The sequence below is a fragment of the Etheostoma spectabile genome, chromosome 21, assembly GCF_008692095.1.
Source record: "Etheostoma spectabile isolate EspeVRDwgs_2016 chromosome 21, UIUC_Espe_1.0, whole genome shotgun sequence".
NCBI classification, from domain to species: Eukaryota; Metazoa; Chordata; class Actinopteri; order Perciformes; family Percidae; genus Etheostoma; species Etheostoma spectabile.
The window spans coordinates 10,696,718-10,722,736 of record NC_045753.1 but is presented as its reverse complement, the minus strand read 5'-3'; the positions used below and the strand labels follow the sequence as shown (position 1 = coordinate 10,722,736).

General features: G+C 43.4%; 2 protein-coding genes across 7 annotated transcripts in view; both read right to left on the bottom strand.

The window, feature by feature from the left end:
* Positions 1-20,705, bottom strand: st6galnac (ST6 (alpha-N-acetyl-neuraminyl-2,3-beta-galactosyl-1,3)-N-acetylgalactosaminide alpha-2,6-sialyltransferase). Of its 2 annotated transcripts, none has more exons than XM_032501856.1 (10): positions 20,322-20,705; positions 18,448-18,853; positions 12,295-12,634; positions 8,946-9,111; positions 7,230-7,404; positions 6,072-6,210; positions 4,784-4,887; positions 3,383-3,466; positions 2,779-2,878; positions 1-2,109 (listed from the first exon to the last, which is right to left on the bottom strand). In XM_032501856.1, the coding sequence occupies exons 2-10, from the start codon at positions 18,594-18,596 to the stop codon at positions 1,921-1,923; spliced, it is 1,446 nt and encodes a 481-aa protein (XP_032357747.1). In that variant the 5' UTR covers positions 18,597-18,853; positions 20,322-20,705; the 3' UTR covers positions 1-1,920. The 2 variants fall into 2 exon arrangements, with proteins under 2 accessions (XP_032357747.1, XP_032357748.1); XM_032501857.1 differs by having other exon boundaries at positions 18,448-18,659.
* Positions 20,706-21,541: 836 nt separating this feature from the next.
* Positions 21,542-26,019, bottom strand: part of cep131 (centrosomal protein 131) — a 26,951-nt gene continuing 22,473 nt past the window's right edge. For all 5 annotated transcript variants that reach the window (XM_032501829.1, XM_032501830.1, XM_032501831.1 and 2 more), the window contains 2 exons: positions 24,951-25,011; positions 21,542-24,846 (listed from right to left, as the gene is read on the bottom strand). In XM_032501829.1, the coding sequence (XP_032357720.1) occupies positions 24,775-24,846; positions 24,951-25,011 (133 nt within the window). In that variant the 3' untranslated portion in view covers positions 21,542-24,774. The remainder of the gene's footprint in view (positions 24,847-24,950; positions 25,012-26,019) is intronic.

Sequence of the window (26,019 nt, the reverse complement as noted above, 5' to 3'; positions counted from 1 at the left end):
AACACACTGTATCGCATGGCAACAAGAAACGACTCTTAACTCAGCCACAGACTGATTGTGTGATTCGCTGTGAACTCGTCCTCGTACACGCGGCTCTGGTGATTCGTTAAATTTGGACTAGGTGACAACACTTGTTTACACTTTTACTTAAAAAGGTATCGACATAAGAGTGACATGAGACTGTCATGAACGTATTATAAACAAGTCAAACGTATGACATAACTCTTAATGTCATTTGGATTTTGTCATGACAAGTTCTGGTTATGGTTCACGTGCCATGACTGTGTCATGACAAGCGTCACGTGTTCATGACAGTGTCATGTCACTCTTATGTAGATACCTTTAGTAAAGTGTTACCCAACATTTTCATCACTCTTTTGAAACCTTTAAATGTTGTTGGATGCAACCTCGCTACCAGCGCTGTGATGCCGATCTGTTTACACATACATCTGTTCAAATAAAAAACAATAAAGCAATAAAATCCCAAAGAATGATTTCAAGTCCTCAGGAGACCTGGGGAGGATCCATCTCTACTGATAATACTTATAACCCGTCTGCTGATAACACTTCTTAAGCTTTACTAGAGCAGGGCGGACTCATTTACCCAAACATGTTTCTTTCATTCCCTCTCCTCTTCTGCATCTCTTAGATCCACCCTGAATGGAAGGAACCAAGACACCAGTGAGGAAAATGAGAAGTGGTGGTGCAAAGGAACGGAGCACGGCTTTCTCTCCTCCCAGAGTGCTGTGTGGACTCGCCAGACCTTCCTCCGCAGCTCTGTGGAGGTAGATCTGGCAATGGGAGACTATATTGAGATAAGTTATGTAATTTTAAGAAAATTATCAAAGATAAAAAACACACGACCGTATGCATACGTTGTGTGTGTGTGTGTGTGTATGTGTGTGTGTGTGTGTAAGACTTGGACGTCTGAAGATAGATTGCAACACTGCTACCCAGCGGTCGGTGGTTAAAGCGTAACTCTCGCCAAAATGTAACCTAGGTTTTTTTTGTGAACGTACCCGAGTCAAACCTTCATTTAAAAGCATATTTAGGACGGAAACACCACTTTAAAGATTGACGGTATTATCGTTTTGGGGTCAAATGGTCTTTTGAATGGGAGACCTAAGGGCGCTACTATGATAGCATCAAAATCACTATTTTTAAAAACACTAAGAAGGCTCGAGACTTTCCTCCCAGAAGCACCAGGGGCTGCATTTTGGCCCCGAGTTACGCTTTAAGTCAACACAAAATAAACCTCTTTCTGCCACAGGTTTTTTTTCACATTTGGTATTAATTTAAGAATGATAGTGTTACGGAGAAGCGACATAGTCACATCAGGAAACGCATGGCGATACTCTACAGTATCTACTTTTACACCCACAGGAAACACTCCACTTTTGCTTCAGCAGTGAAAACAGACTGTGTGAGTAGCTCGTTCTAAATTAGCCAAATCAACTGTTCTGGTGTTGATGCACCTGCCGACCTTGGTTTACAGGAAATTCCTCTTTCCGTTATTATATAACAAAGCAGCGCTTTTGGTTAAATGCTAACGTTAGCCTCCTCACATTAGCATGCTAACGTGCGGGTGTTTTGCAGGTGGAATGTTTAGCACCTTAGCTTAGCGTGTTAGCATGCTAACAGTTGCTGGAAATGTGTTGGACGAAATAAAAAATAAAAAAAATAAAAAATATCAGTCACTAAGGACTCATCCTCTGATGACATTGGATATTTGCACCAAGTTTAATGATGATGCATCCGATGTTTGTAGAATTATTTCAGTCTGGATCAAGGTGGACCACCATCACCTTATTTCAATCTCATTTCATTTCAGAGTCACTTTGAGCCAAGACAGGACATGTGGTCCACCTGTCCCCCTTTATGGCCGCGCTGCTAACGCGTGTGCAGGCAGACGGGATGACGTCATTTGTGGTTCCCAACTTCCTCGTGCATGTAGAGTCGGATGAGCCCCGCCTGGTGCAGCTCCTGCCACAGACTCATCTCCATGCGCAGGTCGTGGTTGATGAAGAAGCCCACTGGGTGGTAGCTCTTCTCGTAGTAGTGGTCGGAGTAGTTCTTAAAGTCTGGGGTCATGAAGCCGTACGCACTCACCTTCATCAACAAAAGAAAACACAGAAACTACAGTCAGGATGAAACTAATGCTGCTGGCTGTCCTCCCAAAAAAACGCTCCCATAGGTCGTTTGTTCAAGTAGCAATTACGATTCTGTGCCAAAAGATAATAAAATAAATAAAATATTCAAAACACCATATGACTTTCTCCGTTTTTAAGGGAGTAAAACACCCCTGTGGGTCATATTAAGGGGTAAATATCATATGGTTTGGAGGACTTTGTCATGAAATTCTGTCATCCATTTACCTAAAAGTCTAAACAGAGATTTCATTTTATAACCTCTGATGTTATAACTCGTCTCCCTCAGCTGGAATCATTTCCATATTATTTTCATTCCCTGCCCAGATACAGTAGGTTGGGAAAAAACAAGGTTTGGACAGCGATGACATGCTTTGGATCCGAGGCCGTCTGTGGCCGATCAGATACATAAATAAATAAATAAATAAGTAAAATATTAATTGGGCACGAGACAAAGACCGTTTCATATTATTCCAACTGTGGTTTGAATGCGTCAGTAGCAGCCCATAATAAAGCTACACTTCATCAGGGACACACACATTTACAGAGTCAAAACATTCTCACGCTATCAGGCAAGTGCAGCCTTGTCCCAGAGTAAATAAACATGCAGTGCAGTAATGAGGAATGCCACCTGGTCGCAGGTGTGCAGCGCAGCCAATAGCATCACAGCGCCGGTTGACGGACGGTAAATGTCCTTATATCTGGTTTTCAGAGCTTTAGAACGAAGGAATCTGAAACAAAAGCAAACAAAAAGCGGTTCAAAGTCTCAAAACAGACAGGACACACTGTGACAGCTTGTCTTTAACACACACACACACCACACACACACACACACACACACACACACCACACACACACCCACACCACACACACACACACAAACAACACACACACACACACACACACACACACACACACCACACACACACACACCACACACCACACACACACACACACACACACACACACACACACACACACACACACACACACACACACACACACACACACACACACACACACACACACACACACACACACACACACACACACACACACACACACACCACACACACACACCGAAACACACACACACACACACACACACACACAAGCTCACTCTGGTTTCAGCCCTCAGCCTCGTCTCTTTTAATCTCATTTCCAAACTATGTGAAATGTGACCCCCCCCCCACTTTCATTCAGTCCACCTGCTCCGCGCTCATAAATTCGCTCACCTGTTTCGGAGGTAACGGATGAAATCGGGGTGGTACATCTTTAGCTTTTCTGCCGACACGTCCTGGCCGAAGTACTTGGCTGGACTGTGGAACAAAATGTGACATTACTACAACAACACACACACACACACACACACACACACAATGAGTAAAATCAAAAAGAGTGACCGTGTGATCAGAAGATCAAAGAGCTGTGCAATGACACATCCAATCTGAAAGTTAAGGTTTACATTAATTATCAACATAGTAACTTGGTAACTCCTTTAGATCAGGAGTCTTCAATATTAAAGGGGGTAAATATCATATGTTACGACACTTGAGAGGGTGTGAAGATAGAACGATGAGACAGTTTTGTGCGTGAAACAACTGCACTAACACACATGGAAGCTGCTCTGTATGTGTAAGCTAATAGAGAGAGAAAGACACCTGTCTCAAAGGGCTTTATGGGAGGGTACAGTTGAGGGAAATATGAATGCCTGCTCCAGATTTCACTACAATCCATCCAATAGTTGTGGAAACATTTCCCTCTAAACCAGGGGTCTGCAACATTTTTAAGCCAAGGACCCCTGAACAGAAAGCGACACGAAGCAGGGACCCCCTTCGACATATATTGTACAAAATTAAGTTGTATATTAAACTGGGCCTGCAATAACGTGTAGGGCGGCTTTAAGCCTTTATACATATAAGACCTCCTGTGACTAAGACAGCACAACAAACACTTTAAAACGTACATTTTTATACGTTTTTTTATTGTATTTATGTATAATATAGTAGTGTATTTGTGGTATTGCATGTATTTATTCTCCAGTTTTTATGGGCATGATGGCGAGTGTGAGCACTGTCATTTCCATTTTTATGGATGAAATAAACTGGACTTTAAAGAGCAGAGATTAAACACCAATTGTTTAAAAACAGTAAGCAAATCTCTAATGTTTTAACACCAATCCACCATGTGATTAGCAAATATAACTCAGCCTATTAGAGAAGAAAACACATCAGTGATAGGCTTACTGCTCTATGGGGAATGTAGTCCCTAAGATAGACATCCACAGATACAGTTCATCCAAACATTAAAACATGATTTATTAAATCATGCCAGCAATTATTTGAATAACTTAGTATCCTATGCACTAAAAAAAAGGTACTAAGGCTTCAGGCCGCCCCACACGTTATTGTAGACTCAGAGGATTAAGACTCAGGCTCCTTTTGAACTGTCCCCTTTGCTACTGCAAATGTCCCCGCTGTGGGTACTGTGAGTACTATCTCATATCTTATGAGCTGTGGAGTGTTTTTTATGGCGTTCATAGCTGAATATATAACAATAAAGATTAAAAACTTAAGGACTTTGTTGTGACTCAAACTGCGTGGTTCCTAAAGCGTGCGAGTGTGAGTGCTGCTCACTCTTTGCCTTTCTCGGGTCCTCGCTCCACCCGAGTGTGTGTGGCTGCGGCCTTCATCAGCAGGTAGTCCCGGTCGTGATCCGGCAGGAACACGTAGCGCGTTTCCTGTCCGATAACATGAGGTAAAACAGACTTTATTAATCCCACACTGGGGGAAACACTGTGCTGCAGCAGCTCAAAAGAAGAAGAAAAAGAGTGAACACATCATGATAACTCATTAAGTAGATATAGGAGAAAAGATATACATATTTAGTATTACATGGAAGGAAGTAGAGCCACAAAGATCAATCAATTAATTGTTCCGGCTCATTTGCATTTCTTTAAACCAATCCCAATCGTGGTGGGCGGGGCTAAGCTCCCGACGCAGCGACCGTGGCTTAATAGTCTCGGGAAGGAACTCGTTTTGGTGGAACGCTTAAAACAAACAAAAAAACATTTTGTAAAAAGAATCAGTTCCTGTACAACGGCAAGACACTTCCTTATGTTAGCCCCAACTACAAATGGAAACGTTTTTAAAGTTTTTAATATCAGAAAAATGTTTTTTTTTTTTTTTTTCTTCAACTAAATTGTTCAAAACTAACATGAATGGCGCTCTGCAAGTAGAATGAATTATCAATACTTTTATTGAATTTGAAAATGATTTCACAACAGCATCAGGACTAAAGTTAAAGGTGCCCTGCCACACGTATCTCATGACTTTGTGGTAATGTCTGAAGACCTACCATGGACTCTGTAACTTGGTTACCGTGGTTACCTTGTTTCAAGCCCTTCTAGCGTGGTATAGAAAGCATGCAGGAAGATTAATATTCAACCAGCTAAGGTGCTTGACTCTGATTGGCTAACAGCTAGCCAATGAGAGCCTGACTGTCAGCGTTCTTTACCTAGCTCATGAATATTAATGAGCTCAGGCAACATGACGTCAGACTGACCGACTGTTGTGATTGGCTGATTTCTCCTCTTATTTGTTCCTCTGATCTTAGGCAAAATAATAAATACATTTTGCTTTTTTTTTTACTCAAAACTTTGGTAAAAGATTATATAAATGAGGTTTATCGCCTGTCAACTATTAAATGAATGGCCAACTATTTGATTCATTCACTTCACTGAGTTATGTTTCATGAAAAAAATTTAAACTTCTGATTCCAGCTTGTTAAATGTTGATATGTTCTAGTTTCTTCTGAGAGTGAACTTAATATCTTTGAGTCGAGACTAATCCATTCATCCAGAAAATAAACAAAATAATTGACTGTGAACATAATCGTTAGATGCAGCCCTGGAGTAAGACTTACTTCAGACATCGGGGGCCCTTTATAGCCGGCTCCGGCGTAGCTCCTCATGGAGTTCATCAGTGTGTTGGTGGAGAAGGTGTAGTGGGTGGTCCGAGACCCTACGTCCTGCTCAAAGCCCTCAATGATCGCCCCGTTGGTCCTGGAGACCACCAGGGTCCACAAACACAACGAAAACACACAAACACAACGACAGAACATTAACATCCTGATAATATTCCCTTTAATCACACACACACCCACACCCACACGACCCTTGAACCACTACCGGCCCAGCGGGGAAAATGCCTCAAATCTTTATTAAAAACAAACCTTAACTTGTGATGTCTTTAAGTGAGTTTACCATAGTCGTGTAAAAGGTTATGATTTAACATAGCAGATAATATCGCTTGTTGAGTAGGACTTTGTCAGACATCGTTTGGACGCGCCGGTGCGTCCATCGTCCTCAGTGGGTTACACTCGCTTTTGTCTCATGTTTGTACCATTGGGTTTTTGAGTCTTAATCCTGTATATCCATTGGTTTTTCTTTTCTTTTTACTGTAGTTTAACACGTGTCCTGCAGTCCCCTGCTATGCCAAGAACTAAACCACTACGATTTCTAGTCCCTGTTCCATTATCTTTTATTGTGACTGTTATTGCCACCGTTCATAACCCCCCCAACCGGCCCCGTCAGACACCACCTACCACGAGCCTGGGTCTGTCCCAGGTTTCTTCCTAAAAAAAGTTTTTTTCCTCGCAACTGTCGCACTTAATTTTTCCTTTTGGGGGAATTACTAGAACTGTTTGGTCTTTGTAAATGATATTGTGTTCCAGACCTACTCTATCTGTAAAGTGTCTGAAGATAACTCTTGTTATGAACTGGTACTATAAATAAAATTGATAACACTTTATCACGTGAAGCACGTTGTGTCTGTAAAAGGAGCTATTTCAAATAAAATCATATCAGTATTATTGAGGAATTTCAAACAGCAATGTGGGCGAGGCGTTTCAGGCAGTTAAGAATAAAGTGCTGTCTGTGGGAGAGAAAGCTGCATTTGGAGTGAAATGTGTGTTTTTTGGTAATTTATACACATACAAAATTGACTTTATAACACTAAAAGACGGGGAAAATCAAATAAAGCATTATAGGGGCTCTTTAAGAAGGCCGGGGTCAGCATCTACCTGAAGACGTAGTGATGGCCGTCGATGTCCTTCCCGTTCTTCGAGTCCTTCAGGATCCCTCCGTTCCCCACCACGGCGCAGCGGATGCACTCCGACGTCGTCCTGCGCTCCGTCCAGTCGTCCAGCAGCCACCGGTTAGCAGACGAGTTGAGGACGGACAGAGTTTCCACCAATGCTGTGACACAGAAAAACCAAATTAATCTGGAGGAGATTGATTTAACACAGCCTTAAGGGTTTAAAAAAGAAGATTTGATTGCTGAACCAAAGATTTCTTTTCCTTTAAGATTCAGTTATTAGTGGTTTGTCTGAACGAGAGAACCCCCCCCCCCCCCCAGGGTCCATGTGTGGGCACACAGACAGGAAGTAACAGTTATCTTCACATAATGAGCATCATAGGAGTCATGAGGCCCACATGTCCTAAATCAAATCCCCCAGACTACTTTGCATCTTCTGTCTTGAAGAGTACAGCGCAGGCTTTAGACATCCTTTGGTGTCCACACAACACGTGTAGTGCATGTGTACGTTGGTTTTATTGGCATTTCTTTAAACCAATCACAATCGTCTTGGGTGGTGCTAAGCGACGGACGGAGCCCCGGTGCCGCTGCTAAACAGCCTCGGGAAGGAGCATGTTTTGGTGGAACATGTGTACGTTCAAAAGAAAACCCAGAAAGGACAGATAGTCTAGCTAGCTGTCTGGATTTACCCTGCAGAGATCTGAGGATCATGTAACCATTGTCCCTCAATTGGACGAGATAGGTCTAGCTAGCGGTCTGGATTTACCCGCAGAGACCTGAGGACCAGGTAACCATAGTCCTCAGATTGGACAGATAGTCTAGCTAGCTGTCTGATTTACCCTGCAGAGATCTGAGACCAGGTAACCATAGTCCTCAGATTGGCAGATAGTCTAGCTAGCTGTCTGGATTTACCCTGCAGAGATCTGAGGACCAGGTAACCATAGTCCTCAGATTGACAGATAGTCTAGCTAGCTGTCGTATTTACCCTGCAGAGATCTGAGGACCAGTAACCATAGTCCTCAGATTGGACAGATAGTCTAGCTAGCTGTCTGGATTTACCCTCAGAGATCTGAGGACCAGGTCACCATAGTCCTCAGAAATCCACCACAGGTTAAGAGAAAGCAGACGAAACAGACATCGGCGAAAAGACATGCACCCAGCGGGATTTCCTGAGGCACCGGTGCACTCCAGGAAGTGGAACGTCGTGGAATATGTTTGCATTAAAATCCACACATGCTGACAAAAAGAAATCTGAAACTTTTTTTTTTTCCACTGATATTGAAAAACTGTTTTGACGCAGACCAAGTGAGACATGACATCAATCACGAACTGGGAAAGGTAGATTAGTGCCATGGGATTCACACTTTAAGGCACTGGGCCACAGTTTCACTAGGTGGTTTTTGGCGATTCGATTAAATGCTAAAAAAAAAAAAAATAAGCTGAAAAAATTAAGCAAAAAAGGCCCTAATATGAAACAAAATGTTCAAAGAATCTAAAAATTTAAAAGAGGGAAATAATGAGATAAAGAAAGAACAAAATAAAAAAAATTGTTTTCTGGTTTGTGTTGTTTTTTGGTAATTTGATTAAATGAACACCAAAAAATAGAAACATTAAAAAAAAAAAAAAAAAAAAAAGGCATAAACAAACTTGTTGAAAACAAAATTAAAATTAAAAATGAAACCGAAAATAATCAAAAACTCACTCTTGTACTCGATGCCCCCCCAGCCATGCGCTCCTGGGTAGCGGCTCAGACGCTGGTGCTGTTCCCGGGTGACGTGGCCGGCCCACTGCAGGACAGGAACGCCCTCCAGGAACCGGCCAATCAGAGCCGTTTGGTTGACCCGCCTCCGGATCCCGTCGGAGCAGTTCTGAGGGAAGCAGGACGCAACACAGCCTTGTTGTAATCAAACCATAATACAGGAAGTAGAGGTATTCTGAGACCCATACCGGTATCGGAAAAGCCCCCCCCCCCCCCCCCCCCTACTGCCTAAAACGCTGGTATCTGTGTCTGCGAGTTCTGGAGTTTATGCACCAATCAGACACCTAATAAAGCCCCGAAGAAAGATGTTATTTTACCGTTATGACTGACAAACTAGACAATAAATTAAACTTCTACAACATTCAAGGTATTTATTTAGCACATTTAAAACAACTTAAGTGCTTAAGGTAAAAAACAATAACAATCGAAATAGAGTTTATCACAAAGAAAAATAATAATAAAACATTTTTTTTTAAAAAGGAGTCATATCTTTCCTTGACTCAAAAGAAAGGCCAAAAATATATTTTTGACAGTAATTTGAAGTGTTGAGTGGGTCCTATCCTGCACCAGATGCAAAACAAATGCACCTGCACCCATCTTTGCACCCCTGGGTGTGCTGGTCTTACAGGGTGGTGTGTTCAGGTGCTTTCTGGGTGGGTTGTAATCTTAAAGCAGCAGGAAGTGATTACACCATTGACCAACAAAATCCTGGTCTAAAGTCAATACCGCAGCATTTCATTGTTATTTTAACGGCGCAGTAGTAAAATGCGCCTCGACTCGTGCACATGCAGAAGATAAAAAATAAAAATATTACAACGTGAAATGGTATTATGAGTATTATGATAGGATCAGCTTGCACACTTTCACTTCACGCACAAGCAGATCCGTTTCTTCTCCTGAAAATCTTCCTGCTTGGAAAACCTGCCATCATATAGCAATGCGCCAAGGTCCAAACGCACCTGGCTTTTAAAGGGAATGGGAGAGGACCTCTGATTGGCTGAGAGCCCTTTAGAACCATGTGCCCGGTGTACAGACCCTTTTACCTGCCGTCAAACTAGCAAAAGTGGATTTGGACACGCCCTGAACGCACCTGCGCTTCACGCTGTGCACTTAGATGGTTAGAATAAAGCCCATTCTCTGTTTGTTCATGTTTCAGTAAAAGTGTAACCTGAGCCAGGCCGAACAACACATCCATCCAGGGATAGTCTAGTAGATATGGGATCGGTACCCAGTATCGGCAAGGAAAAAACCGAAAGTGTGACGTCCACTCTACGACTGCAACACACATCTGCAGTCCGTCCTAGTAATCAGTACAGCGGGATTAGTTCCCCTGGGCAGGGTGCACAGCCTCAGGTTCACCTCCAGACTCTCACTGGAGCCAATTATCTTGGAATTACACAACAACGCAACGCTTACAAACCTGAGCCTTTTAATTCATAGACAGACATAATCATTAGGAAATTTCCATGGACACACTTTGCTGACGCGCAAAATAGAAAACCCCATGCGGGCAGACAAAGAAGCACGAAAGGTTCCACATATGCAAACATGTCAACGAATGGATGGCACTACTTTCTCTTTAATCATGTTTTCTGTCCCTGCTTCTCTGTGGAATCAATTACCGATTCAGCCTATATGTGTGTGTGTGTGTGTGTTCCCGTTTTATGTAACAGCTCAAAGTCTAAACTGCAGCTTAACTGAGTTGATCTGGGGTTTTTTTTTTTTACTTTAAAAGCTGAAGCGTACAGTGGGTGCATGATTGGGATTCAGCATATGGATGCGTTATTGTGAAATGCTGCCATAACACAGCATAAGCCTTTTTTGTTATATTGTGTGTTTTCTCACCCTTTCCCTCGCTGGACCACCTGACAGCTCAGAGAGAGAGAGACAGAGAGAGACAGAGAGAGAGAGAGAGAGAGAGAGAGAGAGAGAGAGAGAGAGAGAGAGAGAGAGAGAGAGAGAGAGAGAGAGAGAGAGAGAGAGAGAGAGAGAGAGAGAGAGAGAGAGAGAGAGAGAGAGAGAGAGAGAGAGAGAGAGAGAGAGAGAGAGAGAGAGAGAGAGAGAGAGAGAGAGAGAGAGACAGAGAGAGAGACAGAGACAGAGACAGAGACAGAGACAGAGACAGAGACAGAGAGAGAGAGAGAGAGAGAGAGACTGAGAAAACAGAGCCAGACAGAAAGAGACATGGCTTTATTATCTATGAAGCGTTTACTGGAAAGACAGATCCACCCAAGACAAATGTGGCAGCCGCCCTACGACAACATCTCTAGCCTGATGAAAACCAGGACCCTGGGCAGTCTCAACAAGTTCTGATGCTCCACAGATCCGAGGAACCAGACCAGTGGATCCCAGACCATTTCATATCAAGGACCCCTAAACTGACACAAATACACCACAGACACCCATTTCTCCCAGGGTTTTATTACAGACAGTGTGTGTGTGTGTGTCCTTGTGTTACTAATGGATGGAATTGGCAAAAATAAATCATTTCTAATTCTTCTGTGAATATTAAACAGACTGTATAAAATAGGTGTTATAGCTCTCCCTTCTCTTCTTTAAAGCCTCTATGTTTACAGGCTTGCAGTGATTCCCAATAGGTGACAAAAAAAAATAATTAAAAAAAATAAAGAGTCTATGTTTGGTAATGCCAATTTGTTTTGTTATGGTCGACAACAACAAAAATCGTGGCAGAGAATCGTGATGTTAATTCTAACCAAAAGAATCGTGATTCATATTTTGCCCCGAAGCGTGCAGGTCTAGTTTCCAGGGGGGAGGGAACACGGAAGACTTTTCAGCCCTGTACATTTGGTAGGTGCCATGGTGAAGTCCTCAGTGGGTTTTTAAAAAGGTCGAACACTGGAAATCAGCCTTTGTGGTTCCGCTGCTAAAGAAAAGGTGGAGACCATTCTATCTATCTGGAACTACAGACTGCTGAACCTGCTGAAAACCAGTTCTATAACCGAGTCAGGCCCGTTTTTACATTGTATTGTAATGGTACTATTATACAGGTACTTTCCTGTATAATAAATATGAACGAATGAATGATCTCTAAACTGTCTGTCCTGGTCAAAGTGCATCGGCTGCACGCTCCACCAGGTGAGCCAGCATGGCGCCGCAGGAAAGCAAAATATTTTACATATATTAAAAAAAACATGACTTTAAGATAATTAGAAAAGGTGCTATTGTCCCATAAGTAGATAGATAGATATTTATTGATCCCAAAAAAATGGGAAATCACAGTGTAGGCCACACACAGGGGCTTTCAGATGAAACGTGCACATGTAGGACTCACTGTTTGAGGTGGGACGTCTTCACTCATGTACTTGTCTCCGATGAAGGGCGGCTCTGTCGGACCGGCGTCCTGCAGTCCGAGGCCTTGATTCACCACCCGGGACCCGGTTTCCTCCACGCCAGACTTAAACCTGGACTTGGAGTTGTCCGGGGCGTTGTTCTCAGCTGGTGTGTGTTCAGCAGCTGTGGCTGTTTGAGTCTCTGGAGTGGGAGTCAGCGGGTGCTCGGGCTCCATTGTTCCAGAGGAGAGCCCTGGAGGAAGGGTGGGGGTGGGGGGCGGGGGGCTGCACTGGTCCCTGTTGCTCTGTCTGTCCAGAGGCTCCGCAGAGTCTCGTGAGCTGCTGTGGAAGATAGAAAAAAAGGATTTGGCGGTGAGCCCAGCAGTAGGTCACTGCTGGAAATAAATTCTCTCTCATTTTCTAAAAAGGAATAGTTCAACAAGTTGGGAACCGTGTGCTTAGGACCGGGTACGACTGCGGTGCTTTTCAGGCACTGACCGAATTGCCTTTAAAGTATCAAGTATCAAAAAAATGCCTTGTCATGCAATACCTATAGGAGTAAATCTCATCAGCTCTAAGTGTGCTCCTGATGAGGACCAGTGGAGAAAATTGATACGTCTGACCATTATATTTCTAGCTGGAGCCAGCAGCCAGTTAGCTTAGCTTAGCATAGCTTAGCATAGCCAGACTGGAAACCAACTGAAGACATGACCGCTAGAATCTAGCACCTCAAAAGCTCACTAATCAACATGTTATAGCATTTGTGTTTGATACATACACACAAAATAGATATTTAGAGGTGCTGATGGGGGGGGGGGGGGGGGGGGGGGGGGGGGGGGGGGGGGGGGGGTACTGTTGAGCAGGTTAGCCGTTTCCTTCACGTTCCCAGTCTTAATGCTAAGCTAAGATAATCGGCAGCTCACTCCAGAGTCATTTCCAACAGACACATATGTAATACGAGTCGCCTCATCTGACTCTAGGCAAGAAAGCATAAAACCATATTTCGCTTAAATATCAAACTGGTGTTTCAATGGATTATTGCTGATTAATTTAAATACATTACATAGGTAAATAGTTGACAGACTGACACATTTAACGATGGAAAGCGTCAACAGGACGTGTCTGTGGTAAAAACCGCTCGGGCTGAACGGGACAAGAGCTTTTATTTTGTAGTCTGGGTGAACCACCCATTTTAAATTAGGTTAAATACTTTAATCGCTTCCCATTACTTTCCACAAAATAAATTACACATGACAAAATGGGTGGATCTGAAGTTTTAGAAAAATAAGTTGATTTATGACTCACAGTCCATTACTTGGAAAACATATTACAGTCATGAAGAGGGCGGGGGGGGGGGCATTTTGTCTCAGCTTTTAACCCTTGTGTTGTCTTCACGTTAAAATTGAAAATTTGACGCTTTTTCATCAATGTTTAACATTTTGTTTTTGTCCCTTTTTCAACACTTGACGGTTTCTTTTTTCAATGTTTGTCACTTTTGACGTTTAACACTACGTAATACTAACTTATTAACTTTACTTTTCCAGTTACTTTTGCCGCGGAGACGCCACAGTCATAATACGCTCAAAGTGCGCCCACACTGTGCAGACCAAGCCCATTTGACTGTTATCTCACAAGGTTTTTTTTTTTTTTTTTTTTTTTTTTGTTTTTTGTTTTTTTTACTACTATTGTTCGAAGACATTTCATGGGAGGGAAGGTTTAAGACTGAAAACAAACAGGCGGTCCCGTAACCATGGCACTTATCTTTCCCCTGATGAATCTATTTCAGGAGACGGACACACCAGACGCAGCAGCACCATCAGCTCCAAACATCAGCTCCTAACATCAGTCTCCACTACCATATCAGCTCCTAACATCAGCTCCTAACATCAGCTCCTAACATCAGCTCCAAACATCAGCTCCAAACATCAGCTCCTAACATCAGCTCCTAACATCAGCTCATAAAGCCCGGTCACGAGACCAATGTGCAGCGAAGTAGCCTCGTGATCCTGGAACTCCGACTCGTAAATGTTAAACAAGGATCAAAGGTTGCAGAGACGGCAGGGCGTGTTTTAGATGTCCCCTCCAAGGGGTCAGAGATAAAATAAAACATTTAAAAATGTCCTGTTTCTTCATCTCTTAACCTTTGTGTCGTCTTCTCGTCAAAAATGAAAATCAACACTTTTGTCGAGGCTCTCTCATCGATGTTTTGAACTTTTTATGTTTTTGTCCCTTTTTTTCAACACTTTTGACTCTTTTTTTCAATATTTGTCACTTTTTTTTTTACATTTCCAACACTACGTAACACTAACTTATTAACTTTAGTTTTACAGTTTATTTTTGGAATTCATGGTCAATTAACCTCATTTATAGGAAATGATACCTGATGTTTGAGTTAGAAAAGCAGAAATTAGGAATTATTGAGACTAAAGTTAAAGGAATGGATGTTGATGATAATCACAGACTGGAATATGTCAACTTTTACTCAATACTATTTCAAAAACACTTCCATTTGTTTTACAATGCTATAAAATTGAATAAGACCCAAAATTAATGAAAGTAGAGATTTGTACTTGGCAAAGAGCGTTGGAATCAATCATGTTATTTTGGGGAGTTAAAAAGAACATTGATATAGGACAACATGTCAGTTTGACCCGAGGGCAACCTGAGGGTTAATTAAATGACTTTATGAACAAGGCATTACATGCGGGGCTTTAAATTGACACCAGCCAACCCGACAAGCTCGGAGACAAATCTACTTTCGCAGGTAGCGTTAGGTCTGCTCCAGATGAGCCGCGCCTCGGCTGAAAAGTGGACGAGATCGGGTGGCGGCAGCCGGGGGTGGATGGACAAGAAGCAGGGACAGTTTCCAGCTGTTTCCGGTTTTCCCGTTTGCCTTCAGGCTGAACAGGAAGTCACAGAAACATCCTGTTAGGTCCGAGTCCGATTTCAAAAAAAATGTTATCAGAGCCATACATCAGCTTGCACACAGTCTCCAGTCGATACTAACACCAAGTAGCTGATGCGTTAATGCGACAGCAGACGTGCTGCTGATGTTAATAATCAACAGACTGTAGATGGTCTGTAATATGATTGAGTATCCGACTTCTAAATGTCTCCATCAGCCCCACAACACGTGTTCTGTACCGAACAAGCCTTCATATCAGACAAATACCAGTTCACATCCCTCCGATTCAAAAACAATAAAAAATGGTTTCAATAAAACGTCATTAGATGAGCTGAGGGCTACACATTTCCCAGCATGTTTGTGTATGTTAGTGTGTTTTTTCTGCTTAAAATATCGCTTCTTGAACTATAAAAAAAAAGCACTTACTGAAATCTACAATTTAAAAAAAAAAAAAGGGATGTATTTTCTAATGACTCATGGCAACAAAAAAGCAACATTTTTATTTCAGTCCATCAAAACAAGGAGGATATTTTTCTTTTTTACACAGGTTTTCAAATTAAAGAACAGCATGAAAATGAAAGACCTGTGATCTCCACGCGCCCGACCTTCTCCCCACTTAGTGTTGTATTTGTTTTTATTTCTTCCCCCCCCCCCGACTTAATGCATTTTACCCCGAGCGGCTGACTTTTTAAAGCTGGCGCGCCGCCCGTTATAACACAGCGTACAGTTGACGTGACGCGTGTGAGAGACCACCTCCAGTGAAGTAACTCGGGGAGATGGTTTTCATTAGTGCAGCCGGAGCGCTGTGTGGCTCCTTTGTCAAAACCACAAGGATCCGACTAGAGGGGAATACGTGCTGGTTACAACAAAACTAACAAAAAAACCCAAGGAACTTTTCATACCAGTCATGATCTAAAAGTTTAACCCTTAAACCCTCGTCCCCTTTCACTGCTGAATCTGACCTCATTTCTGTCTCCCCAGGAAACCGCCTCCTCTCGTCATCGGGGCGGGACGACTGAGGCAACTTAAAAAAACACATATGGACATCGTGTGGTTGAAGTACTGTGACTGCAAAGGTTTTTTTTTTTTTTTTTTTTAATTGTTTGTTGGCTTTGAAGCACATTTAATTTTAAAATGATGACTCAGATTTCTCATCCCATTACGTAGCATTAAGAGCAAAAATGGTAGCAGGTAGTATGTAAGGCTGAAAATCCCCATAGGTTGGGGGGGGGGGGGGGTGGGGTGGATGGGGTCAAACACAACACAGGAGACCGGAGATCGTGTCCGTCCCAATCTTGTCCCACGTGTCAGGAAATGTACCTTTTCATAACCCTAACCCACGACCTTTTCCCTAAATGTGCTCCAAGCGGTGTTGGGTGATGATGTTTGAAGTATTTTTAAACAAAACAAGAGTAGCTTGCTCCTTCCTCCTCATCCCGTACGCTCCTTTCTGTGTTTCGGCGCACTGGCAGGCAGCTAGCAGTTTAGTTTTTTACAGTGTGTTCAGGGGACAGGCTTCTAGCAGATAGTCAGGAGATGTTTTTATAGTGTGTTCAGGGGACAGGCAGCTAGCAGATAGTGAGATGTTTTTACAGTGTGTTCAGGGGACAGGCAGCTAGCAGATAGTGAGGAGATGTTTTTACAGTGTGTTCTGGGGACAGGCAGCTAGCAGATAGTGGAGGATGTTTTTTTTGTTTTTTTTTGGGTAACGATTTGTAGTTTTGTGAGTTGTTGACATTTGTTACTTCTCTTTGACATATTTTCACATTTTAGTCACTTTTGACATTTTTTTTTTTACAATATTTTAAGTTCTTTTAGCAATTGTTTGTTCTCCAAATACTATAAAATTGACCAAAAAAACGCCACATAATTCAATGAAAGTAGTGACCTTCTTATTTATGTAACTTGTGAGGAGCGTTGTTGGGAACCATCCACGTTACTTTTTTGTATGGAAAATTTGTATGAAAGAAACCCAAATTTCTGATTTAGAAGTGTTTTGGAAAGGGTTCAAATTTGACCCAAAGACACCAGGAGGGTTAAAGGGTTAAATGTAGAGGCCGTGTCAGCGCTCAGTGTTTTGAGATGCGAGACGTGAGGGGTTGTGTCCAACACAGATAAGACCCCCAGTGAGACTCCACCCAGGGGAAGACGTTCAGATGTAGGCGCCGACTGGAAAAAGCACTTTAACTCTCCACTACAGACGTAGAGGAGAGAGACCTGTGATATATACAGTATGTGCATGCTGCAACTGACTAATATTTTCAATCTTTTTTTTACCTTATGCATTCTATTTCCTCTCATTCATATATCATTTGATCACGTTCTGTGTGTTTTCCTAATTGTAAAAGCACTTTATGGTGCAATTATTGCATAAAAAGGTGCTGCACAATCAAACTTTATGACTTTTATTATAAACAATACGATTTGAACGTTTTTAGGGGCTTTAAATCAGACGCTCTGGTTTACTTTTGACAGCGTTGACATTCCCATCATTAATGACTCTTCACTGCTGAGGCTCTCTGCTAGTTTCACATCCTGTTTTTGGGACGTTCAGCAGATGAAACGCAGGATCAGTTAAGACGACGTATGTGGCCAGTCATGTTTGAAAAAACAAATATGAACACTTCGTGGTTGCTTTACTGTATGTTTGTCACAGATGACACCCTCAAATCAAAGCTGAAAGCATTTCACCTCATATTTGATTTCCTTTCATAGCCAATGCAGGGCTTTCTCTATATTTCTATAGAAGGCTTACAGCAGAGAGAGAGAGAGAGAGAGAGAGAGAGAGAGAGAGAGAGAGAGAGAGAGAGAGAGAGAGAGAGAGAGAGAGAGAGAGAGAGAGAGAGAGAGAGAGAGAGAGAGAGAGTAAACTGGAATTTTCCCCTTGTGGGATTAATAAAGTATATGTTATTATCATGCTAGTTCACTGACATATGAACCTCAGATTTTGGTTACAATGATGGGATTAATAAAGTATGCATCATCATTATTATTAGCCACCTATAATTCCTCATGGGGGAGACAGAAACTTCAAACTATAGCTTTAAAGACAAAAGCAAAACTACAGTCCATTGACATGAGTCTTTTAGTATTCATTCATTCATTCATTCGGTGCTTCCCACAGCCCGGGGAGTAACATGTAAACCTTACAGTGGCGAGGAAAGCCTACACATCCTCGCAACATCACTTATTAGATTTTGTTCTCCCCCCCCCCCCCATCAAGCCGGAGCCTAGTGCGTCCTGTCCTCACCTGCTCCTTGCCTGTGTGAAGCCATGGGATTGTTTGGGAGGTGCTGCGGGCCAGGACAGAGGACTCTCCAGGTTCACACACAGGATGTAGACCAGCAGCAGGGAGCCGCCGGTCAGCGCGCCGAGCGCCAGCCTCCTCTGGAGCGCCATCGCCCGTCAGGAGGCGCGCGGTGGCCGGCAGGCTGTGTGAGCTCGCCCTGCCCTCCTCTCCGTCTGGAGGAACATGAGGAGGAAGAGGATGGAGGGTGAAGAGTCAGGCGAGGATGACGTCCCGCTCAGGACAGAAGTTTTGTGGGGTGTTTACTTTTTTCAGCAAACCAGGGGACGGGGAAGGCGGGGTGGGAGTCAGTGATGTTATGCTGGGATTTAATTAGCCCGCAACAGGATCTGGGCTCCACTCAGCACAACTACAGTGGGAGGGAGATAGAAAAAGAGAGCTGAAATGAGGGCAGAGACTTGGAAGGGGGGGGGGGGGGGGGGACTTATTTCAGCAAACAAGAGTCACATCACCCTTTTTAATGAAAGCTTTTTCTCATGCCCCTGGACACAAAGTGCAGGGTTGCGGTCGTCATATCTTTCTTCTATTTATCTCCTTTCCCCTGTCACACTGTTCTTGCAAGATATAAAAAGAGGGAACACTGTGGCTACACACAGAAAATGTAACTGATTCACTCACACACACCCTCAGTGTGTGTGAGTGAACCTTTTACATCTGTGCTGACAAAAGCAAAAAAAAAAAACCCCAAAAAAAATCCCAACCCACCCCCCCCCCACCCCCCCCCACACGGTGCACACAGCCAAGTCAGCTGCAGTTGATGATGTGCACTGAACAGCACAGGAGCAAGCGCAATTAGGGTCACATTGGAAACATTCTGGCAGAATGCATAGGAGTCTTGTACACAAGGACATAGAGGTGAAGAACAAGATTATGGACAGATACGGAATTGAGTCCCCACCCCCCTCACCACACACACTCTCATCAACTCTTTGACGAAGCTAATGAAACACAGCCTGAGGCCATGGAGGCTGCTATCTTCTTCTCTTCTCTTTAACTTAAGTCTTGAGCTGCTTTCCTCAGTAGTAGTGACTTGATAACTGGGTGAATCCGGATAATGACAACAACAACGCTGATGACAACGTGTGAGCCGGTGACACCGTTTCCCAGGCGTGTGTGAGTACGTTTCTTCTCGACCTGGCTGAGGCTAAAATGGGGGAATGGAAAGAATGTGTTGCAGAGTTCCAGTGATGAACTCAGCTCCCATGTCTCTGATAACACACATAACGAAGAGGTTTCTTTACACACATACACAAAATCTCATTGACATAATGCATTCCCTATTCCCTTACCATAACCATCACATCTAAATGCCTAACCTTAACCCTTACCATAATCTTAAAACCAAGTCTTAACCCTCAAACAGCCTTTTAAAGCTGTGGGGTCCAGCTATTTGGCCCCTCAAAGCTGTTGGGACCCCACAAGTATACTGTTTTCATGGTTTTTGGACCCCACGAATATAGTGTCACACACACACACACACACACACACACACACACACACACACACACACACACACACACACACACACACACACACACACACACACACACACACACACAAAGTCTACTTTAAAGTAATGTCATTAAAGTGATTAAATCATCTCCAACAAGAAAGACAAAGAGTCAGAGGGAAATGTTAGAGGGGAAACATAACACACATGCATCACACTCTGACACATCATGACTCAAGCTCTCTTCCTTTCAGTCAGAGGACTCTACTCTGTCGTGTGTCTGCTTCTGTCCCCGTTTTACGGAAACAAAGCTCGTTCAATGGAACCCAGGCAGATAAAGTTAAAAGGAAAACACATGTCCTCTCACCGGTAGAAACTCCTCTGTGCTCGGTGCTCTGAGTCGGTCCTTCATGATGGTTCTAACGTAGACATATTCCTCTGAGTTGGGAGCTCTGCTGCCGCTGCTCCTCTAGTGTGTGAAGCAGCACTGCCAGCCTCGGCACTGTATGGGCGGGACCATTGTGAAATGAGCAACAGCTGCTGGCAATTGGTCAACCCCCTCTACTCAGCTGCATGTAGGGGAGGAGGGGGGGGGGAGAGACAGAGAGAAAACCACTTCAGGCTCCTGCAATAAAGTTAGACATGAACAGGCAGCTCGAAGGATCTCTGCTATGCTCACAATGTGTGGAGACCCTGAATCACACTAACACACGTATGACAGGAAGGACACACACACACACACACACACACACACACAGAAAGACAGAGAAATATAGAAACTGTCAGGTCACAAGCAGGAACATGCAGCCTCAATTTCCGCCACCCAGCTGACAGCTTTTTTTTTACAAGTCCAAGACAGGAAGGAACTTCACTTTCTCCACAAGAGCCATTTACTCCATCCCTCCAGCAGGGGAACTCAGCTGGGCCCTCCAAGCCAAGTGAGAGTCAATAGTCGGCATGCCTCTCTTTCCTCTGTGAAAAGAAAGGAAATACGCTGAAAGGAGAGACACGTTTCAGTACGCACCACTGATTGCTTGGGCAGGCCGGAGGAAGCGAGGAAGCTGGAGGGTGACGAAGGACTAAGAGAAAAAGGGGCGAGAAGGAGGAGAAGAAGTGGGTCAGCTCTGGACATTATTCCAGCAGTATAGACTGAGACATCCCTGGGGTAGTCTCCATAAAGACAGCTAGAAATCAGAGAAATACTGTGCCAAAAACATCCATTTACAAGAAACAGTCATGGGTTTACAGACATTTGTCAGGAATGAAACGATGCATTTAAATGCTTCAGGAAAACTGCCAATAAACCATTTCAGGCTCCAAACCAACAGCTATTTTGACTCATAATGTGGATTCCACAGGGTATTGAATATGATTGAAGACGCTCGTCTCCCACAGAATGATTTACAGTTGCAGAGAGCGAGGGATGATTGGAGGGCGGGAGACATAACAAAGCAAACAATTGTGCGTTTTCCCACAGCGAACAGAAATGAGGAACACAGTGCATCTTCCCAACACTCTTTGCTTTTTATTCTCTTTTTCCTGATAGCTCAGTCACCATCTTCTTCACAGTTTTTCTTTTTTTAAACCATCAACATGATTAACAATAAAAACAAAACTAAAACGAGATAAGAAAACAGTGTTTTCAAGAGCTACGTGTTTGGGCACAGAGGGGTGTACATGTGGAAATGGAACCGAATCAAAAAAATAACCGATGACAGCTGGAATGATGTGTATACAAAGAATAAAAAATAACTGGGTACTTTGTGTGTATCTGACACCATGAGGGTCATCTCAGGTCAAAATGGGAGGAGTGGCGTGACACACACACACACACACACACACACACACACACAAAGGCTAGGCTCATTGGCACTTGTGGGACGGACATGTGCAAGGAATGCCAACTCCCCCCCCGCCCAGGTCCGAGGCCAGCAACCCTGTCTGCTGCCAACAGCGGCAGAGCAGCGGGGGGGTGCCCCCAGGCCCGCGGGCCTCCACCCCGACGTCCCCGTCATGACTCACCGCCAGCCTCGGTCCCAGCGCCGTGTGACACGTATCAACCACCTGTGCCTCGTTAAAAAAAAAGACTCTAAAACTGGGATTTGTTCTATTTCTGTTCTATGAGGGTTGGAAACAACTTCCGTATTATTGTCGCTGTCGGGCAGAAACCTTGTACGCTATCTCCGTATTGCATTTTATTTTTTTCTTCTTCCATGAATCATTGCTACTGGTCACCCTTTACTACCATCTGTAGGTTTTTACGTATATTTAAACAGTGATGAGGGGATTTTGTCTGAGTTTTGCCCGACAGCAACGACTTAACAACATGCCTCTGAGGTCAGAAAATACATTACCCATAAAGCTTCACTACGTTAACCCCCTAGCCTTCCCCTACACTACACTTCATATAAACTCTTTTACATTGTGGCTCGGACAACTTCCATGTCAGAAAAAACCTGACATACTGTATTTTAAACCATCTACAAATGGCATAGTTATAGTTTTACCATGGCAGTTAGAGGCTCTGCTCAGTAAGTAACAAACACTCGATGTGTTGACCAGCTCTGAGAAACAATACTTCAAATGCTCAACTTTCCCGTGGACCAATCACACTACAAAGGCTCATGTAAGAGGGCTGAACTGGAAAATAAGTAAAGAAAAGAGAAAGAGAATAAATATTTTCTCATGCGAGGTCTCATTTGGGGCCTTTAGCATCACATCAGAGTGTGGTCTTTCACATCCTGTTGCACTTAAATAACAGGCTTTACATCCAGGTTTAGAGTTTCTCTCTGCGACACTCCCCCCCCACCCCTCACTAAGTCCTGCTATGGACCGTTCTAACTGAAATCTTATCCACAAAGACTTTTTTGTGTCCGTGAAAGGGGCTATAAATGTATCTTCAAGAATTGTAAGGGATAAGAAAATAAAACAAAACAAAATCAAAGAAATACAAATTTGCAAAGTGCTGAGAGACGGCGGCTTCTGAAAGAATTACAAAACAGAGCTAGAGTATTCAATAGGGCTGCACAGTTAATCGCAATTTGGACTATTATAATACCACAGGCGCAGTATTTGTTACAGGCAACACATCCCATCAAACCAGTAGGAATTAGTTACTGTGGTGCTGCAGGGACGTCCCGGCCTACAAATCGTACTCATATTGTGCAGCCCTAGTATTCAAACTAAGAGAGTTTACCTACGTGTGTGTGTGTGTGTGTGTGTGTGTGTGTGTGTGTGTCTCAAGCCTCCCTTTAACTGTTGAGTTTGATGCATTTTGTCACAGTGCAGCCTCTGAATCAGAAAGCCAATATGGCTTTTAAAATACCTCCGGTCCCATGCCTTGTGCCCCCGCTCGGTCCCAGCTCTGCTTTCCTAATCCTATAAACATTTTCTATGCACATTCTTTCTTCCCTCTCTCTTCTTTCTTCCTCACATTCAGAAACTTTCAAAGCCACTCTACAATCATCTGTGTTGACCTCAAACATGCCATCAGACATCCCGTTTCCTTTAAGCTACCTTCTCCTATTATCTCTCTTTTTTTAGCAACACTCTACATGCACTCTGCCTTTGGCCTGTAACCAGTGTTAGTACATCACTTCTCACTTCTTTGTAAGATCCAAATTTTGGTTTTAAGACACACTGTTTAGAGCAAGTCACGGGGCTGTAGCAAAGGTTGAGGGTATGGATCCTGTAATTAGCACTCGCCCTGAGGGGGCACTGGGACAAAAACGCATGAATCAACAGACAAAAGAGAACACAAGGAGCTTGACTTGGTACAAACAGAAGCTGAGACTGTAGCTCTGGTGCTGACTCATCGGAGGCTACATCTGCACTGTGAAGTTTTCATTTTTTAGACAAAAACTCCATCCACAGAAGAGTTTTAGCTCCAGTAGCAGAACTAATCTTTGTCCACATAAACACATCTGACAAACAAATATCACATGACCATTCACACACACTGGGCATCTGCATGCCAGTGTAAACAGGAAGCAGATTGTATGACATCACTCTGGAAAATCATAGATGTATTTGTTGAAAATAAAGGAAGTTCTCCAAAGGTGTCCGTTTGTGTCCAAACCAGTGAGTTTTCAAACCAAAACGGGGGCGTCGCTGTTTCCTAATGTCTCCGTTTTAGGGGGTTGAAAACGCCGCAGTAGTGTGCACGGGAGGCTTAAACGTAGCAAAAGACATTTGTTTTTAATCCAGAACGTTGTAGTGTTGATGTGGTTGTAAGTGGTCCTTGGTCCTCCAGACAGAGCAACCCCCCCCCCCCCGCACCCTCTCTCTTACTACCAGCGCAGGCCTTAGGCTGGTTTCAGAAACATCTGGAACTGTTCTCCGTGGCAGCTCTGGGGGGGGGGAACACGGAGGGAGCGAGTGAGGAAAAGATGGGGGGGAAGGTACGGTCACAAAGAAATGCAGCAATCTTCCTCTTGAGAGGGAAGAGGAAGGGGAAGTTCATCCGCAATCTTTTCATGTGGTGGTGCCACCTGGTCTGTGGCATTTAAATTAGGGAAGTTTTCAACACAAAACTCTCACGCTCAGCCTGGGGGGGGGGGGGGGGGGCTTTTGAGTGAGGCCCAGTGCATTTCCCCATTTTTGTATTTTTCAAATGAGGTAGGACAAGGTTCAGTCACTTGTTCAACCTTCTGAAGTTCCACAGGTTCAATCTTGCAGAGAGTAACATCCAAAAGGGGGAAAAAGAAATCAGATGGGGGCTTGAGTGACACAATGTATAGACCTCAGAGTGGAGGCAGAGGGGCAGGGGGGGAGGGAGTAGAGGAGAGAAGAGGTCCAGACAGATATAGCCTTTCTGTCAATTACTTCTCCAACAGCTGCTTCCTCTGTTGTTCCCACAGGGCCTCCAGGTGATCCGCCCTCTTCAGGGCCGCCTGTCGGAGGAGAGGGAGATATTCATTCACTCTACAATCATCTCTCCCAATCTGTTTTCTTATTAATCTCGCTTGATCCCGAAAGACTTCATCGGGACCTTTACCTCATGCTGCTTCCGGAGGTTATTGACAGTCTCTTCCTTCTTCAAGATGGCCGCCTTCACCCTGGCAAAACACAGAGAAGAGGACGATAATAAGTGGAAACATGGAAGAAGAGTGTGAAGTGGATTTCACTTGCCATCTGAAAACAACAATACAGTGAATGAACTCTTTGTTCCCCCAGTGATTGACAGTCAACATGTCGGGCTGAGCAACACATCGATATTATACAGACATCAATATATGAGGCTAGATATTGTCTTCCATTTTGAATATCGTGATATGACATACAGTAGGTGGTGTCTTTTCCTGCGTTTAAAGGCTGCATTACAGTAAACTGGTGTCATTTTCTGAACTTCCCAACCTGTTCTAGCTGTTCTGTTATTTGCATTTACTCACTTAGTCATTATATTCTCATTATTGATGATTATTTATCCAAACTCTCATTGTGTTATTGCTTTGTGAAAGCACCAATAGTCAACCGTACAATATTGCTGCAATATCCACATCGAGCTATGTAGTGTAAAATATTGTGATATTAGATTTTCTCCACATCACCCAGGTTTAACCCGCAAGGGCAGAAACATGTTTGCCAATAAAAAATTATGTTTTTTTAAAGTACAATGGGCCTGTGTTCTGATTTCATATTAGTTGGTTTGTTGGTGCATAGAGACGTAAAAGGTATAAAGTGGGAATCTTCACTTTAACTCAAGTGTTTTCTTACCGTCTGTGGACAAGAAATGTATCTGCGTTCTCACGTTTTATTCCATGTTCAGACAAGGGTTTTGGGGGTAAATCTGTGCGCATATGGTGACGCAAAAGAGTGTGAAATTTGATGTAGTATGCACGCCAGGCGACTAGGTGGTAATATGAAGCACTGCAACTCCCCTATTGGTTAATGTGTTGTTGTTTGGTAGTTTTTTGTACCTCCAACTTCAAATCAAATTTCCCCTCCAGGGACAATAAAGAACTCTGAACTGAATCTGAACTGAACCCAATTACAAAGAGATGCAAAACTTATGGGGGCAATTTCATTTTTTTGTGAAAAATGAAACATTTTCTTAAGGAAGGATG

Excerpts from the sequence above, each read along its gene's own strand:
- st6galnac (XM_032501856.1), bottom strand. The coding sequence starts at position 18,596 with ATGGCGCTCCAGAGGAGGCTGGCGCTCGGCGCGCTGACCGGCGGCTCC. Across the intron at positions 12,635-18,447 it reads TTCACACAGGCAAGGAGCAG|CAGCTCACGAGACTCTGCGG; the intron begins GTGAGGACAGGA and ends TATCTTCCACAG. Across the intron at positions 3,467-4,783 it reads GGACCCGAGAAAGGCAAAGA|TCCAGCCAAGTACTTCGGCC; the intron begins GTGAGCAGCACT and ends TTTGTTCCACAG.